Source organism: Cololabis saira, chromosome 8 (assembly GCF_033807715.1).
Source record: "Cololabis saira isolate AMF1-May2022 chromosome 8, fColSai1.1, whole genome shotgun sequence".
In the NCBI taxonomy this organism is placed as follows: Eukaryota; Metazoa; Chordata; class Actinopteri; order Beloniformes; family Belonidae; genus Cololabis; species Cololabis saira.
The window spans coordinates 23,780,618-23,797,611 of NC_084594.1; the positions used below are offsets into that span (position 1 = coordinate 23,780,618).

Here is a 16,994-nt window from a genome sequence, read left to right on the forward strand (position 1 = left end):
GCTAAAATATAGTGCCCAGGTAGTTTTCCGCCCACAATGCCATGCACATCCGAGGTCGGGTTTACTGAGGAAGCGTCGGGCCGTACCCCTGGCGGTCTGAAGGGTGAGGAGGGAGGGGGAACAAGCCGATGGAGACATGGGGAGTACAGAGGGACGACATAGGAGTCAGGTGCTGTGCAGAGCGGCACTTTGACACCTGACAACATGGGTAGACCTGGGTGGGCAGGACACAGCTCAGCCCTGTTGGGTCAATCTGCACGCTACAGTGCCTCCAGCAATAGACAAGATGCTAAAGCAGCTAACAAATGACAGATGTTAAAAGGTGTTTTTTTATATGGGGAAGGTTACATTTATACAGAAGTTACATTAAAATACTATGACCACAAGAGTTCCCTAGTTACTCCACTGTAAATAAATACAAATAGCCTATACATGATCATATATCCTGACGGCTGAGGCACTACACAGAAATAAAATAAATGTGTTTGAACCTTCTTGTATTAACAAATGTAAATCATTACATGTATGTTGAGCTCTTTATGCTCATATACTATAACTATGACACTAAAACAGATTTAAATTTTAACTAAAAATCTGTCGGGATCTCAGACCTAGTGTGAAAATTAATTAAGACATTTATGTACTAGTGACACTGTAAGAAAAAGACAGAGAGAGACGAGAGTAAAATAGAAGAAAAAAGGACAGAAACTGTGGTGAGATGAAAGAAAGAGACGGAGAGGCAGAGAAAGGACAACTCATCTTTCAACAGACGAAAGAGGACAGTTGTGAAGGGAAAAAAGACAAGATTTAACAGAAGAGATTAAAATCCATAGGTGCAGAGCATGTTTTCTGTTTTTTGTTTTGTGCGGTGTGTGTGTGTGTGTGTGTGTGTGTGTGTGTGTGTGTGTGTGGGTGGGTGGGTGTGTCTAGAGCAGCGGATATGTGGGGAGGAAGGTGAGGTTGGGGACTGGAGGAGCCATTGTGAGGGATGTAGGTTCTGAGCTGCAGCAAGAGGGTGAAGAGGAAGAAGAAGGGAAGGGGTTAAAAGAGGAAGAAGGAGGTATAGGGGGTAAAAAGTAGGAAACCCTGAAGGCAAGGCGGGCAGGAACAGAGGCAAGCAGGCTGGGGCAGGTGAGGTTAGGAGGGGAGGAGGTTTAGGATGAGAGGTGAGGGAAGGAGGAGGAAGCGGTAGGAGGAGTAGGAAGTAGAGGTAGGGAACGTGGACCAATATGGAGTATACTTGCCCTTGGTGTATTGCACTGTGTGGATCCATCAGAGAAGGAGTGAGCAAGAAAAGAAACAGGGGATCGGGTGGGAAGGGGGGGATCACAGACAATATTTTATTCAATTACTCTTTGAATAAAAATATTGTTTTCTTAAAGGAAAGAAACCAATTAAAGTCAAACAAGACAAGAGAGAAAAAGAAATGAACAGCAAACATCTTCTTTTTTTGCAAGAGCAAACGAGGAAACAGAAATACAACCAAATAAAAGAAAAACTGGGTAATCCAGGAAAAGGAAAAGAGTAATGACAAAACCAGTAATTGTGAGAAATAAAAAAAAACATGGCAGAATAAAATAAATGAATCAAATCCACCAGGAAAAGAGGGAAGTAAAGGGGTCTGGACAAAGAAAGAATGAAACAGACAACATGTCCCCCTTAAGACCCACAAAAGCCCAAACTCCCACAATAGACAAGCCCAGGAGTCCAGGCCATGTGGGAGTTTATCAATCGAATGATTCTAAAGCTGATAAACATCTCACAAAGTCTAACAGAAAAACAGAAAAAAGAAAGAAATAAAGAGACGTCACTCACATAACAGAAGGAAAATTTCCAAAATCATAAAACTCATCATAAAGAGTGAAAAGCATGCATGTTTTCACAGTTTTTCAGAACATCCAATACTTTAAACACAGATGCTTCAGAATCATTACTTGGTGTAGAAGAGGCGAGAGCATTTGGCAAAAAAAATAATAGCACAGACGTCACCATTATTTTCACCTGAGTAACACAGTAAAACCATAGCTTTCACCTTTCTGTCAGTTCAGTTATTTTTTTTCTTCAGCCAGTGTGAAGAAAAAAGGTCACCATTTTACAGCACAGCATGAAGACAGGAGGGAACGGGGCATAGGAGGAGTCGGGGGACTCGGGAACTGTATGATCCTGCCTATCAGAGAGGATAGAGAAGGCGGAAAGAGGAGTAAAGGGGCTGGGGCAGGCGACTCCACTTGGATGGTCCCTATTATGATGTTGGAGACCCGCGGTAAAGGACTGAATTGGAGTGTAAGGTCATTTTAGAAATAGAGAGGGGAAAAAAAAGAGAAGGCGGAGGAGAGAGCGAGAGAGAGTGAGAGAGAGAGAGAGCGAGAGACAGAGAGTGAAGGATGATGGGTATTCCCAAGAGTACTTACACTGCACCTGAAGGATCTGGTCACTTAAGTTGGCCTTGATGTGGTTCTCACTATATGTAGGCAGTACCAACCCTAAACTGAGGTATCGATGGCAGATGGAAAAAGTCAGGAACAGAGGAACCAATCACTTATTGATAAACACACACACATATAAAAAGAAATGTACTTAGAACCTGTTAAGACCTTAGATGCAATTTTAAGGGTAAAATCAAAATAATCAACCCTGGAAAATTAACAGATATCTTACTTTAGTAGCAAATAAAACCTATTTTGAGCTGATCAACATAAATTCTTACATCGATTATGTGCACATATGTGGACATATCCTATTGCGAAAAGGACGTATGCACATATTTTGAATCTGGATTAAAGCTTCGTTTGAGATTAGTTGATGGGTGCAATGAATTAGATTTTATTTTCCCACCATATGGTATATAATTCTATCTGCATATATAAAATACTGCACACAAAGAGGTCAATGAATATTACTTCTGATAGGATGTTTCCTTTTCTTTAGAAGTCACTGACCAAGCAAATGAAGGTCTGTTATGTTCACCAGATACTTGCCAACTGTTCTGTTTAGCGCTGAAGTGCTAGTGAATAAAAGCATATCATAATACTTTTGCAAAAACAAAAAAAAAGATAAAAACAGCTGCCTGCTGCAGATAGAAATGACACTTGAGAACAGAAGGTGTGAATCAAAACAGTATAGAATTAAAAGCTTGAATAACGCAGAGGAGCGGAGGATTAGTGCAGAATTATTTCAGCCATTATTGTCCCCAGATTGGAAATCCGCTCGCAGGTTGGAGTTATCTACCTGTAATCTGTACCGTTCACAGGCGTCCACGTGTATGTCCGCATGGCTTCATCAATGTACCTCTGTTCACGACAGCAAAGAGAACGCGTTAAGTAGCACTGTCACATACTCGGCACGTTACACATCTCAGAACCGAAGGAAAACAAAAGATAGTGAGGATACTGAGTGATTCCAAATCATCATCACACTATTCAGGAAGATGGTATTTTGGATCACAATTGACTCTCATATATTGATGACTTGCCTCATCAACTGACTTAACGAGCGTCCTGATTTTCCTTTGCCCTGACTTGCCATCAATCATCTGTCGACGGATCTGGAAAGCAAGGAAAAAGCTGTGACGCAATAAGGCACACTAACAATTAAATAAAATTATGGAGAAGAAATGTTCAATATGTGAAAAATCTGAACTAAAACACTTTCTCCAGGTTGTTTGTACCTCCTCCTTGTTGTTGTTCTCCAGCTCTGCATCCAAAAAGTCCAGAGTGACGGGCTCCCTGAAGTTGATGATCTGAGCGGAAACAGAACACAGGAGAACATGCCTGTATTCAAGGTTCAAATGTGGCTTCAGATACAGAAGTCCAAACATAATTTGACAGAGGAAGGAGCTCAGAGCCGGAGCTACCTTGGGTTGTAGGTTGGGATGCAGCAGTACATAACCATTTGGATCGATAGCAAAAGTGTAGCCATTAGCTCCAAGCTGTACAGAATAGGAGTGAATGGATAAATAAAATAAAAAAAGGCTTTGATATTAAAGTGATATGAAGGTAATGCTGAGAATATAACAGACTCACTCTGTATGTTGGTGTCTTCTTTTTGATTTCATTAATTGCAACATCTACTCCCATAACCCCAAGGATGAGCTGATTCTGCACGAAGAAAGAAAATGTTAGCATCTTTTCCACAACTTCCACATACCACAGGCAGATTTGCTGTGAGCATTTAAGAACAGCTCTATGCAAAGCTGCAGCATCACAGCTTTGTGTCTGTGTGGTTAGCTCAAGGCAAATGTGCTTCTCATGGACACTGAAACCTGAACGCATGTCTGCTCTGCAGATGTTAGTGGATATTAGAGACCATTTGTTGTGATGTCTGGTATCACCTCAGGGGGGAGGTGTTGCTTTGCAGAGCTGAAAGTGACAGGCTACGAGTTGATGAGGGTGAATAACAAGAAAAACTCAAAAACCATGTCTGAATGTCTATAAACTTATGCCTATATACTTATTGAAATGTATGCAGATTTCTTTTTATTATTTAACGTATGCATGGTTGGTGTGAAAGGTGGTGTGAAAGTTCTAGTCCCTGCTGTGCGGGTCAAAGTAAACCGGAGCTGTTCTGAGTATGCAATTTGGCAGTGTATTTTTTCTTTTTCTTACCTGAGAGCTCTCAGTGTCCACAGTGAGGTTGAAGACCGGCATCGTCCCTGTGATTACAAGGCCCAAACCCTGAAAAATTAGATCAGAAATCCATGATGATATTGGAAATCAATCAATCAATCAATCAATCAATCAATCTATCTATCTATCTATCTATCTATCTATCTATCTATCTATCTATCTATCTATCTATCTATCTATCTATCTATCTATCTATCTATCTATCTATCTATCTATCTATCTATCTATCTATCTATATACCCCAGTCATTCCTACAAACAGGCAACTGTACACACAGTCAGTGGTTTGACCCCAATCCGAAAGAGGCAAAAACATGTGCAGGTGTTTCAAAAAAATGTAATTATGATGATATAATTATGCATTTAGCACCAGTCAAACACTGGAATACATAATTTCTATTATTTTGCATGACATGATACCTCCAAACTTTTCACTGCTACTGTATATAATAAATGTAATAAATATAAACTTATATTTTAAGTGTCACATAATAGATATCAGAATACTAAGATAAATAGTTACAGTTTTTCTCAGTCGCTTTGGTGCTATTCTCAGATCACTCTTAACATTTGCACAACACTTAGTGCATTTCTCAGAACAATTATCACAAACTGCAAAACCTAGTGGATGACCTGCAAAAGCGCGTCACTTGCTCAAAATGGATTGTCTATCCCTCAAAAGCAAGTACTCATGTCAATGAAACTGCCAGTGTCGTCAAAATGAGAAGTCCTGTCACCATCGTTTATGAGCATGATAGTCAAATGGCTTTGTCATGTTTTCATTAGGACACTATATTCTCTAAGAGTTTTCTAATGTAAAAAAAAAGGTCAGGACTTGGTGACACTACCTGAAAATGCTCAAGGCAGAACTATACACTACTTGTACAGCCATTTGAAAACTACAGTAAAGTTACACATTGCTGTAGTTAGGGGAGTAACTGAGTATAAGACACTGAATATGTATGTTTCACATTTTTACTGTATGCTCTTTGCAATTCTACAGCATTGTGCAAAAGAAAAATACACTACAGTCACTAATTTACTGTAGAACAAACATAAGAAACACCTTTTTGGTAAAGCTGTGCACAAATGTGAACAATACACTATAGCAGTACATATTCTAACTGAACATAGGTACAGTAAATCATTCTGGCACATCCAGACGTTCCTGTCTGTCTGGCCACATATTTTCATCTACATCACAACGCATATCATCCCTTGCAATGCAACGAGGAAAGTATCTTCTGGAGTGGCGAATCCACCCTCTGCATGAATCTGCTGTGATGTCGTCACATGCTGCATCCATGGCTGCTAGCAGGGCCATTTGTGTATGTGGACGCCGGTCATAAACCTTCCACCTCCAAGCAGAAAAAAACTCCTCAATCGGATTAAGGAATTGGGAGTAGGGAGGGAGATACTCGACCAGGAAAAAATGATAAAGAAAGGTATTACAGTAAATTAGCTTGACACAATTTGATAACTTGTTCAACAATTTTGTATGTAATGACTAAAGCAATGAAATGAGGACTATTAGTCTTTTAGGAAATGACTATTCAGCGTCCATAAGTATAGTTCATTTTGATTGACATGACATAAACAAATGATAATGTTGTAAAACAGCAGAGAATTGTATGAGAGCAACTGATACATGTCCAAAAGCATTTGCAATTTGTTCAGAGGAAGGAGAAACTGCTACTATGATGTGGACAAAGGACTACATGTTGTGGAGGTTGAACTAATAGTTATGAGAACTTTCATTCTGATCTGAGAATAGCACCAAAGCGACTGAGAAAAACTGTAATAAATAGCAAATAGTGATATTATAAATAAATAAAAGGACTATAGTAATAACAGAGGTAATCATTCATAGCAGCATAAAGGATCTTATGAACAGTTTAGCTGAGCAGCTATTTCTATGGCTGTGCAGGTTAAGTGTTTGGTCCCGCTCTCCTGTCTTCTTCTGTTTTTTTTTTTTACAGTCTATGGTTTTCTTGAGTCTTCGTCATCTTTACCATGATGTCCACTATAGCTATTTGACATCGTTTTGCCCTTAGGACATAGTTTGGCAAAGCAACACAGCTGTTCTGAGATAAGTAACAACAACAGATTACAACACATCCTAAAAGTGATCAAATATTCATATTCCTAAATCACGAAAGCTTCATAAAAAAGGCTTATATTCTTGATCAATGAATGTTTTAGTATATTTCAGACAGCTGGATAAACATTTAACTATTGTGCTATGAAGTCTCAATGTCCAGTACTTTTCTTTTTATGTGAGTTTCCTTGGGGGGAGGATTGTATTCCTCAGCAGGCATGCACAACTCAGCAGCAAAAATCAATCTTCTCCTCCTTGATCTTTTCCTATATAGCTGGGCGAGTCTTTCCCGTCCCCTGGAGCTAAATGTCAGCAATAACAGCTGTGATCACTTCCATTCTGACCTGTTCGTATCCTGCCCCACTCAACTCTCCTGCTTTAATGCAGTCTCCCAAATTTGACGTTTTCTGTTGTTAATACAAATGACACATGTGGACGTGCATCCGGTGCTGTCATGTTCACTTCAAAGTCTGATGCAAGGTGAACAGTCAAATCAGATCTTTACTAAATCAGGATGGTTTAAGAATTGGAGGAGTGGGAATGTAGTGTTTGACATCATGTTGCAGTTGCTACACCTCCGATGTGGGTGAAACAAAGCTGCAACACAACTCTCAAATAGGCACACCCTACAAAATACACAGTTGTGATATTGCATCTCTTTATAATTTTGCTAAAACATGTCACATACTTTATAATAAAACCACGAGAAATTGTTTCTATAATGTATTTCCTTTGAAACCTGAAAGCGAATTTAGTCAAAAGTGATATATTCAGGAAATTCTTATTTCAGTAAAAGGTTAAATAGGATAATGTGAATTTTCACTCACAAGTGCATCCTGGTAGACGTTTGTCCACTGCACCTGCTTGGCCCTAGGCCCGGCCAGTACCATGGGACGACCCAGAACATCCAGGTATTCCTGCAACGGCAACATTACACATAGTACTTTGACCAGTCACAATAAACACACATAATAAAGCAGACATTTATAGGGCTTGTCATGTACTGGCATTAAAGGCAGAGTGCTCCAAGAGCCTTCCAACGTTCATTTGTCATAAAACTATGAGACCCTGACCGGCCTTGTCTCTATCACCACATAAACCAGCGGGCCACCGGCAACAGCATCCCAGTCCTGGGAAACCATAAAGCCCCTGGTCCCAAGCCACTCAAGGCAGTTTTCCATCATTATAAAGGAGCTATTAAAAACACATTAGGGGTGTCAAAGGCACATTGTGCAAAACACACCATTTCCCACAGGCACCACTGTCAGTGCTAGCACTGTCAGGATGGCCCACAGCGAATCATGAATGGAGGTGAGGGGTTAAGTCTACTAGTAATATATCAGATATCTTATATTGTTCTCTCAAGAGCCACCCTGCATGAACAGATGAGGTGAAGAAAAACAAACAAACAAAAAACCACAACCTATTGATCCATGTCACTTTCAAAACTGTGTGTAATTGGTATAATTATGAGTTGAGTGACCTCACAGCATAGGTAGGAAATGTATTGTTTGGGAGGAACGAACAACGTGAGCCTTCACGTCATTGCTATAAAAAGACATAATTTGTTCTTAGGATGAGACTATGCTTCAGCCGACATTTTTTAACAGTCAAATTCACACTAAGCATCCAAATCTTCTATGATAAAATAGAAACAAAAAACACAAATGTGAAAAAAACAAGGCGAACAAAAAGATTTCGTACCTTATGGACTTAAAGATTAAAGTCCAAATCATTAGCAGCTTTTCAATATAATAAGAAATGAAACTGGAAGTTATCGCAAATGTCTCACCCTTGCCAACACGTATGCTTGAAACAAAAAAAGAGCTGCCCTGCAAAAGAACACAGTCATATGCTCTAAACTGTTTGTTTTCTACCGTCTGAAGGGTGAGGTGCTGACAGGCGCAACCTATTCTATTATTAGCTCAATAAAAATCCAGTTTAATGTGCCACGGGGAGATCTTCCATCAGGACAATGACAGCCAGACCTTTTCACGGGATATGGGGGAAATTTTACGCCTGGCTAGAACAATCTAGGAGGCATAACGAGTCAGCAACCAGAAACATGTGTGAAACAAAGCATGGCCTCTTAGACTTCAGCAGCATCACTACATGCACATCAAACCAATGTGCCTTCCTGAGTATTGTAGGAATCGGCATACCTGAGTGTAAACGTGTCAGAGGAACTAAACTAAAGATGGGAAAGTTATTCTTATTCTACTGCTATCCTAACAAAGAAAAAAAAACACTCACGAAGCCACAACATATTTTCAAAACTATTTGTCTAGTCCTACATAAATGTCGCTCTAGACAGTACTTATAACATTTTTGCCATCTGTAGTCCATCTGTTATTTGAATGTTGCCATCGTATCCAAGCGAGATCGTGTGATGAGTGTGTGATATTGAAGGGCAGAATGCAGTTAAATAACATAAGGCCTCTAGGTGTCTTCTGGGCCCATACAGAGCGCTGTAGTCGCCCACCTTTAGAAAACCTATTAGAGTAAGTGGCACTTCTCAGAATATAAATATGCCAGAGTTAATGGAACAGCTGACAGTCTATTCTGGGGTCTGATCGCTCAGCGGAGCTATGGTAGGGAGGGGGGGTAGGGTGGGGTGCGGGTGGCGGGTAGAAAGAGGAGGAGGGCGGGTGTGCTGTAGCTCCCCCACCACCAAACTGACTCAATTTCTTCAGCTGGAATGAGGTTATCCCAAGGGCCCCTCAAAGCTTGTTGTGCCTCAAGCGAATGTCGTAGCGATTTTGGTGAGGTGACAGATCCCGAGTCTGTGAAGAAGCTGAAGTTGGGTGCGTGTGTGTCTGCATGTTTGTGTGCAAAATGACAGACAAAAAGATACAGTATCTGTGCATGTAAAAGAGAGAACACATGGAAGACTTCTCGTGTCATCTGTGTTTCACGTCTGATCTACAACTCATCCCAGCTGCTTCTGTCCTCTGTCCCTTCGTCAGGAAACACTGAATCTCAATTCTGACTTCCAACTTTTGTCCATAATGGATTGACCCCAACTTGACTGAAGTCCTTTAAAATGAATTTGCCAGTGAAAGGAGTCGAAAACTTTAACAAGAAAATGGATGACCATTCTACGCCTGTGAGACAGTGTGCACAAAACAAAGGGATGGGGCCAAGTGGTTGGTACTTGGCTGTTGAGAACTTTGGGAGGGTCAGAGACTGCCTATGGGATTCTGCTTGTGTTTTTTTCCCCCAGTCAGTTCAGCTTTGAGTCAGACAGTGAGCAAGATATTCCTTTTGTTGGTGGTTCAGTGTGTATTTTAAGTTTAAATTAGGGCTGGGCGATATGGACCAAAAGTCATATCTCAATATTTTCTAGCTGAATGGCGATACTCGATATATATCTCGATATTTTTTCTGTGCCTTAATTGGGGTTTCCCCCCAAAGCATTATAGCATAGCATCTCTGTTAGCTTCATTTTTTTCTGAGGCAAACCCTTAAAAAAACAGTCAGTTTTTACAAAGCCACGTGCCAAATGTCACACAGGTTCCTTTATTAACAGAGGTCTGCACAATATCATAATGTATAAAACAAATGAAATAAAAATAAACTGCCTGCATATATAGAATAAAAATGCTTCTTGAATAAAATAAAACAAATATCCCTTTCCTGCATAACAATTAAATTAAAATACACTGTGCAATTAATACAATGTAGACAGTAACAGGCAGACTTTTCCACTGAGGTTGACAGTTGTGCAAATAACAAAACATTTTTGCAAATCTCAAATAAAACATTCAAGTCAATTTGTCACAAAATAAGCTATATCAAAATCGTAAAAAAAAAAAAAAAAAAAAAAAAAAAATTTTTAATAATCGATATAAACGATATTGTCTCGTACCATATCGCGATTGAAAATATATCGATATATATTGAAATCTGGATATATCGCCCAGCCCTAGTTTAAATGCTAAATTAAAAGCACATCACAGGGGAATCTGTGTTAGAAAACTGAACCAATTCTGAACTGATTCTATACAGATACTTATTTACTTTTTTACATTTAATGTTAGTGCAGATTGTCTACTGCTCTCTCCCGCATTGTAAAGTTTTGTGTATCAGAGTAGAGTGCACAACCTAGTTTTCGTTGGATGTCCTCTTTGTGCTGCGTTCAGGTGATATATCTGTTGTGGATGTGAGGAGATACAGGCAGTGATAGTACTTTTATGTTTGTTCAATTTATAAAACCTTGTAACAGGGATAATTATGCATGTTTGTGCACCAGTTCCACTAAAACAGAGTCTCCCCCAGACTACTTTACACTGGCATTAACACTGCATCCTGGGCTTAGCGTAAACACAGCATGAAAAGAGGGATATTTGTCATTAAACTGTGGACAGGATTTTCTTTTTCTTTTTGGTTGCACAGAAAACCACCAGAAACTGCCACAAGTTTGAACTTCCCATAATTCCACCAGCTGCAGCTCAACAAATCCAAATCAAGACAGCAGGGTTTACTTCTCTCAATGAAGCCTACTGCATTTCAAGAGGATCTCTGGTAAAAGTAAACCATGCTATAAATAATTACACTGTATGCCACCAGTAATAGTAATTACAGTAATAAAAATACATGAAACAGCACATTAATTAGGCTTTAATAACATGTTGCCATCACTGCAATACTTCTTCAGTGGGAACCCCCAGGCTTTTAACTCTCTCTAAATCTCCCTCAACCACTTCATCTCTGCCACAGAACAGAGTATCATGATAAATATTTGTTTTTCTTTCTTACTGAATTTAATGAATATACATATCTTTTGCACATGCACAACACAACACACTAAGCAGGGCAAACTTATGTTGGGTATGAGGTGTATGATGGTTGCAAGATCAAACCTTTTATTGTGTTTTCACAGAAGTCTATCAACATGGGGACTGAACCAAGTCATTAGAGAAGGAAGAGGGTAAGAGTTTTACAAAGGTCAATGCAAACTTATTTTTCAGTTACATAAGTAGATGACTGGACACCTTGAAATCTACTGCCTTGGTCAGTAGTTGTGTACAGTTTGGGGAATTAGAGCTTCCAGTTGTCATCAGCTGAGAGGTGGGATAAACCTTGGAAAAGTCACCAGTTTTTCAAAGAGCTTGACATGAGACAAACAACCATGCACACTCAACACTCTTACGGGCAGTTCAAAAACCACTAATGTTGTGTGCTTAACTGGATGCTGTAACAGAAAATTCACACAGATTCAAACCATAGCCCTCTTTCTATGAAGTGACAGTACTAAGATTCACACCACTATGTTGCTCTGCAATTTAATATTACTGCAACGGGAAGGGTTTATCTCAGCCTGTATGACACAATGACAGAGCTACCAAACAATGATGGGTGATTGAGTGTAAGTGTTCACTACTAGCTGTGAATTTCATTGCAATTGAGGCACTAAATCAAAGTCACACCTCCGACATGTGGTACTTCACAGTACAGGTGAGCAGAGCCTTCGTAGACTCCACACAGCTCAACTTCCAGGGATTACTTAGGTTTGCGGGTAACCACGGGGCTGTACGTTTGGCTTTTCATGTAGTAAATGATTACCATTGCTTCAGAAAATACAAAAAAAGCCTTTTTGCATTTTTTTTCTTCAATGCCAGGTAAGATAACATAAGTTGCTGAATTAGGGCAACCCACCGAATGCGGGTTTTCTGTTTAGTGATGGGTCAGTTTACTCAACTTAGTGGCAGACAAATAAAAAAATAAAATGAATAAAAATCAAACAATCTTTGACTTTCTGCAATAAAGGCTACAATCTCAGTATGCCTGCTGCATGTTTTATGTGAGATACAATCGGTTGCTACGACCGCTTAGTAACACTGCATAACTTCTTTTGCTTCATAGACCAAAAGAAAACACAACAAGAGTAGACACTTTACATAGAGCAGTTACGTAATGCAAGTGTCGGGTAGATTTTCTTTAAATCCACCTGCAGCTGTGGCAAATGGGAAAAATAGTTCATTTCCAACCCTGGACTCAACGCTTCCATGTGCTGCTGGGAGGATAGTTTCAGCTACAGCATATGTATCTTACAGGCATGTATAAAGTCCATACACTGCATCTTACCTGGGTGTTGATTCTGATGGCTCCAATTGATGGAATTTCAAAGTAGTAACCTGGAGATTAAGAGGACAGAATCAACACACCTTTTTAAGGGAAACTGGTGCATTCATGGTGCATGCTTCAATCATTCACTCTATATTTTCCAGAATTGAACATCGCGTACGAAAGCGATCCATTTAATGACAAGAATCTTATCTTTTCATGTTATATTTAAGTATGTGTAATCCCATTAACTCCAGCTGATGACGGTGAGTCACACAGACATAGCAGGGCTTTCGGTCACTGACCGCCTTCACTTATGGTCGTGCTGTCGGATGTAAATGTGGAGGCTCATTGAGAATGCCAAGCCCCCGGCGCTGCCGCTGCTGATTAGGTATGGAGGAGAATGACCAACTGGGTCAATAACCAGGCTGATCCACAAGTTATTAAAGCCATGAGTGTTTATACAAAGAGCTGTGAAATGGAGGCAGCATCCCAAGAATGTTAAAAAGCTGTGGTATCTTTTGTTATTTTGACACATTATGCACTATTTCACAGTGGTTGGTGCTGAAATTTCCCTTCTCTGTCTAATTTAGTAATACATGAGAGCATGATATTGAACACTCATATGCATATCTTTGCACACTGGCTCAAGCACACACAAACACAGAGCTGAGGTTTGTCCCACAGCTTTTGTCTGCGTGCCAGTTGGTATAATGTTGTTGGAGAGCAAAGTGGCACAAGAAGTGAAGAGAGGACATAGTAGAGCGCAACTGAGAAATAAGTCTGGCATCTAATGCTCTTTCAAACCCTTTTATAAAATAAGAGCAGAAGTCAGTTTTACTCCAATGGTACCCTAACAAAAAATTATAGTTTTTAGGATGTTTGTGTTAAGCGCAGAACACAGGAGACAGGTGTTGCAAACTAAAGTGAACTTGAATTAGACATGATGTGAAAGAACAAATTGCACATGAATCTGAAGAGTGGTAGCCCACAAAAAGACGAGAGCAACGACTGATATTCAAAACATAAACTTGCTGAATAAATGGAAGTCACGGCAGACTAACAAAGGGAGAGGGATGACTATTTTTACCTTATTGAGACACAGGTGGCAACAATCAAGACAGAGTTGACAGGAGTAAGCAAGCAAGTGAAGTCAAAGCAGTGAAATACGAGTGGAAATATTACCCAAAGTGGAAATGAATGTTGAAAGTAAAGTAAACTAGTCTAAGTACTCTCGTGTTCACTGCTTTTTACTGAAATAGCATATAAACTAAAGTCCACATAGTAAACCTTATTTCAGCTCACGTGTCTTTTCTTATTCACAGCCATCTTGACTTATTTTATTTAAATTTCCAGGTAAAAACAAACTCTTTTTTGGTAGTACCTGTTTAAGATCACCTTTGTGGCATGTCACAATTGTGGCTTTTGACCTCCATTTCATCTGGTTTTGAGAGCTTTAGAGAAGTGGCTTCATTGCCCTCAGAGTCACGTAAATGGCTCGTTATTCTAAGGAAGGACTGGACCTCAAGTGAGACGGCAGCTGCCATCTCCATGTGCCCTAGTTGTGCATACAACTGTACACGTGGGTGTTTTTGCTCCTGTCAGATGTGTATACATCGTTGGTGAAGGCAGGTGAAGGGGTCGAGGCCTGGAAGTGTCAGGGAAGTGGCTCCACTGGAGTGAGACACCGAAGAGTAATACGTAAAAAGATATGAAAGGACAGCTCCTTTGAGGCTAGTGTGTCAACACTATTGTCTGGAGTTGGCAAAGACTTTAGTAGCATGGTAATCAGTACAGCCATAAACAGAAGAGAGCATGTTGGCACAGAGGCATAATCCTGGTCTTCCCCCTGTCTGTCTGGGAGACGGCATAGTAATCATGCTGCTACCAGACTCCTGCTAATTAATAACAACTTCCAGGGAGATACTTCTAAAGCGTTTTGGCTCCTCTGGCAATAATCTAATTCAGATAAACTGCAACGCTGAGAAACAATATTGAGTCCATAGACAAAAGACAGGACGAAAGGTTGGTTATGCGAAAAAAAAAAAAACCGAGTGTGCCAAACTGAGCACAGCATCAACAGCGAGTTGGACACAAGTGACCCAGATCAAGATGAGATCCATGCAGACAAAGTAGCTAACAGGAAGATGAGCTAAATCATCTGGACTGGCAGAGTGTTAGTCAGAGGTCTCTCTGTTGGATCCTACAGAGTTGATTTAACTCTGGAGTTATACTAAACTACTAAATACTAAAAAGGGATTATATTCTGAAAAGTTGTAGTTTGCTGTTTTGTTTTTCCTTAAAGCTCCTCTGTGATTTTTGTAGTACTGTGGTGTAGTACTGTTTTAAAAAATGGCACCCTGCCCAAGCCTCTTAAGCGTGAGAGTTTTAAATGGGTGATTTCAAGTGAAATGAAACCTGTTTTTTATTACTGGTTTGTTGTACTTTATACAATTATGAACCCCCCACTTTTAGAGCAATTTGAAACAATTCTGATGACTAGAGTACTTCACCAAAGCACCCATGTCAGTATTGTACTTTTTAAGACTTCCAGTGGATTCATGAGAAGAAAAGTGTCTATTGAAAACATTGAGAGAACCAATGTTTTTGCTCAAGTAAACTGTAATATGTGCTCATGGGAGGAAATCACACAACCAAACACAAGAGGACCAGTGCAACGCCCGGTCTTTTTTTATAATACAGTATTTCACCTTCAAATTAAAAGTTCCTCTGCTTACCTTTATTAGCACATGCTATCCACTGCAATGGTGTGACATCGTAATTATGCTGGCCAACGGAAAAGGTGAAAACCCGAACCTGATTGAAGACAAACAGATGAATGAACAGAATGGATAAAACTGATAAAAATAAAATAAAATCTTCCAGCAAAACATAGACCATCACAACTAAAAAGCACACAATCGTTTATAAACCTCCTTCTTGACGGAATTATGATCAAAAGTTAACAGGTACAATGTCTGATTTGTCTTCTAAGCCAATTTACACAACTTCCTCTAATTGCGAAACAGCAGTGATAGAGCTGTTAAACTATTAATTATTTTTACATGACAGCCATTGTGGAGGAGCTGGACAGTAATGAATATCAAAATTAATATTAGCATTGTTTTGAAATGAGGGAATGGAGGGGTGGAGACGACGACGGGAAAAGAACAAAATAAACTGGTTAATTACTGGCTGTACTATTACAGTCTGATGATAGAGTGGCTAATTAGTCAGCAGGTCAGAGCTGTTAACACCAACAGTTGGACACCAAAATACAGACAGAAGCAGAAAAAGAAGAATCAGAAGCAGATCTAGAGTGAAAAAGAGCTGAAGAAAGACTGAGGAGATGAATCATGGGGGAAGAAAAAAAAGGCAGACAAAAGTGGAAGTAAAGAGAGCTTGGAGAGGATGCAGTGCACACAGACTGCAGTGCCTGGCATGCCTGACAGTCTGACTAACGTAACCGCCTGGGCTAAAATGAGACAAAGCCCGCTGAAAACAGTAGAAATGGGGAAGGAGGGTGATTTTCTAGGGCGGGCAGAATTGAGGGACACATAACAGCCACATAGGGACAAACTCACTGTTTTGTTGGGCCAGTTGTACTTCTCAAAGACATCCTGCGCCCGATCCTCCCCTCCATCTGTAAACATCATTATCATCTTATTGCAGTTGGCCCTCGGGGCAGAGCTCTCCTGTGGCACACAAGGAGGAGGACGGTGGAGAAAAAACAAGGCAGGGACACAGGTTATAGAAAATATAAGAATCATAGTGCAAATACATAACCTCAATACATTATGAGTGATATATTCATAAAAATGTGTTAAACAAGCAGAAGTTTAGTCTGTTTACCCACCATTCCCTTTTTCCATATTTCATTCCAGCATACTTTTTTTTTTTATCTTCTGTCCTGCATGTTGTTGCAAGACATCAATCTAATCCCATCTTATCTTTCAATTTCATAATGTCATCACATGTTCATAGCTTTATTAGTTGGCAGCCACAGGCTTCATCATATTTTGGATTAAACCTCAAATATACAACATCATTCAAGCATTAAATTTGTCTGCTTCCCCTCCCCCACTGCATGGGATCTGCTATTGATATGCAGGCCAGCGGCATGCCAATCTGACGAGATTCTAATAAAGATAAATAATATTGCGACAATTACATATTTTTATTGTGCGTCTGCCCACCGATCACTTC

At 39.8% G+C, this 16,994-nt stretch overlaps 1 protein-coding gene across 5 annotated transcripts in view; it reads right to left on the minus strand.

The window, feature by feature from the left end:
• The window catches only part of cacna2d2a (calcium channel, voltage-dependent, alpha 2/delta subunit 2a), a 175,014-nt gene that overhangs the window by 12,864 nt on the left and 145,156 nt on the right, over positions 1–16,994 (minus strand). For 3 of the 5 annotated variants that reach the window (XM_061727338.1, XM_061727336.1, XM_061727335.1), the window contains 11 exons: positions 16,373–16,483; positions 15,527–15,605; positions 12,810–12,859; positions 7,550–7,639; positions 4,605–4,673; positions 4,023–4,097; positions 3,668–3,928; positions 3,473–3,544; positions 3,229–3,290; positions 2,412–2,488; positions 1,245–1,259 (listed from right to left, as the gene is read on the minus strand). In XM_061727338.1, coding sequence (XP_061583322.1) covers positions 1,245–1,259; positions 2,412–2,488; positions 3,229–3,290; positions 3,473–3,544; positions 3,668–3,928; positions 4,023–4,097; positions 4,605–4,673; positions 7,550–7,639; positions 12,810–12,859; positions 15,527–15,605; positions 16,373–16,483 — 961 coding nt within the window. The remainder of the gene's footprint in view (positions 1–1,244; positions 1,260–2,411; positions 2,489–3,228; positions 3,291–3,472; positions 3,545–3,667; positions 3,929–4,022; positions 4,098–4,604; positions 4,674–7,549; positions 7,640–12,809; positions 12,860–15,526; positions 15,606–16,372; positions 16,484–16,994) is intronic. The other 2 variants (XM_061727340.1, XM_061727337.1) reach the window with 1 other exon arrangement.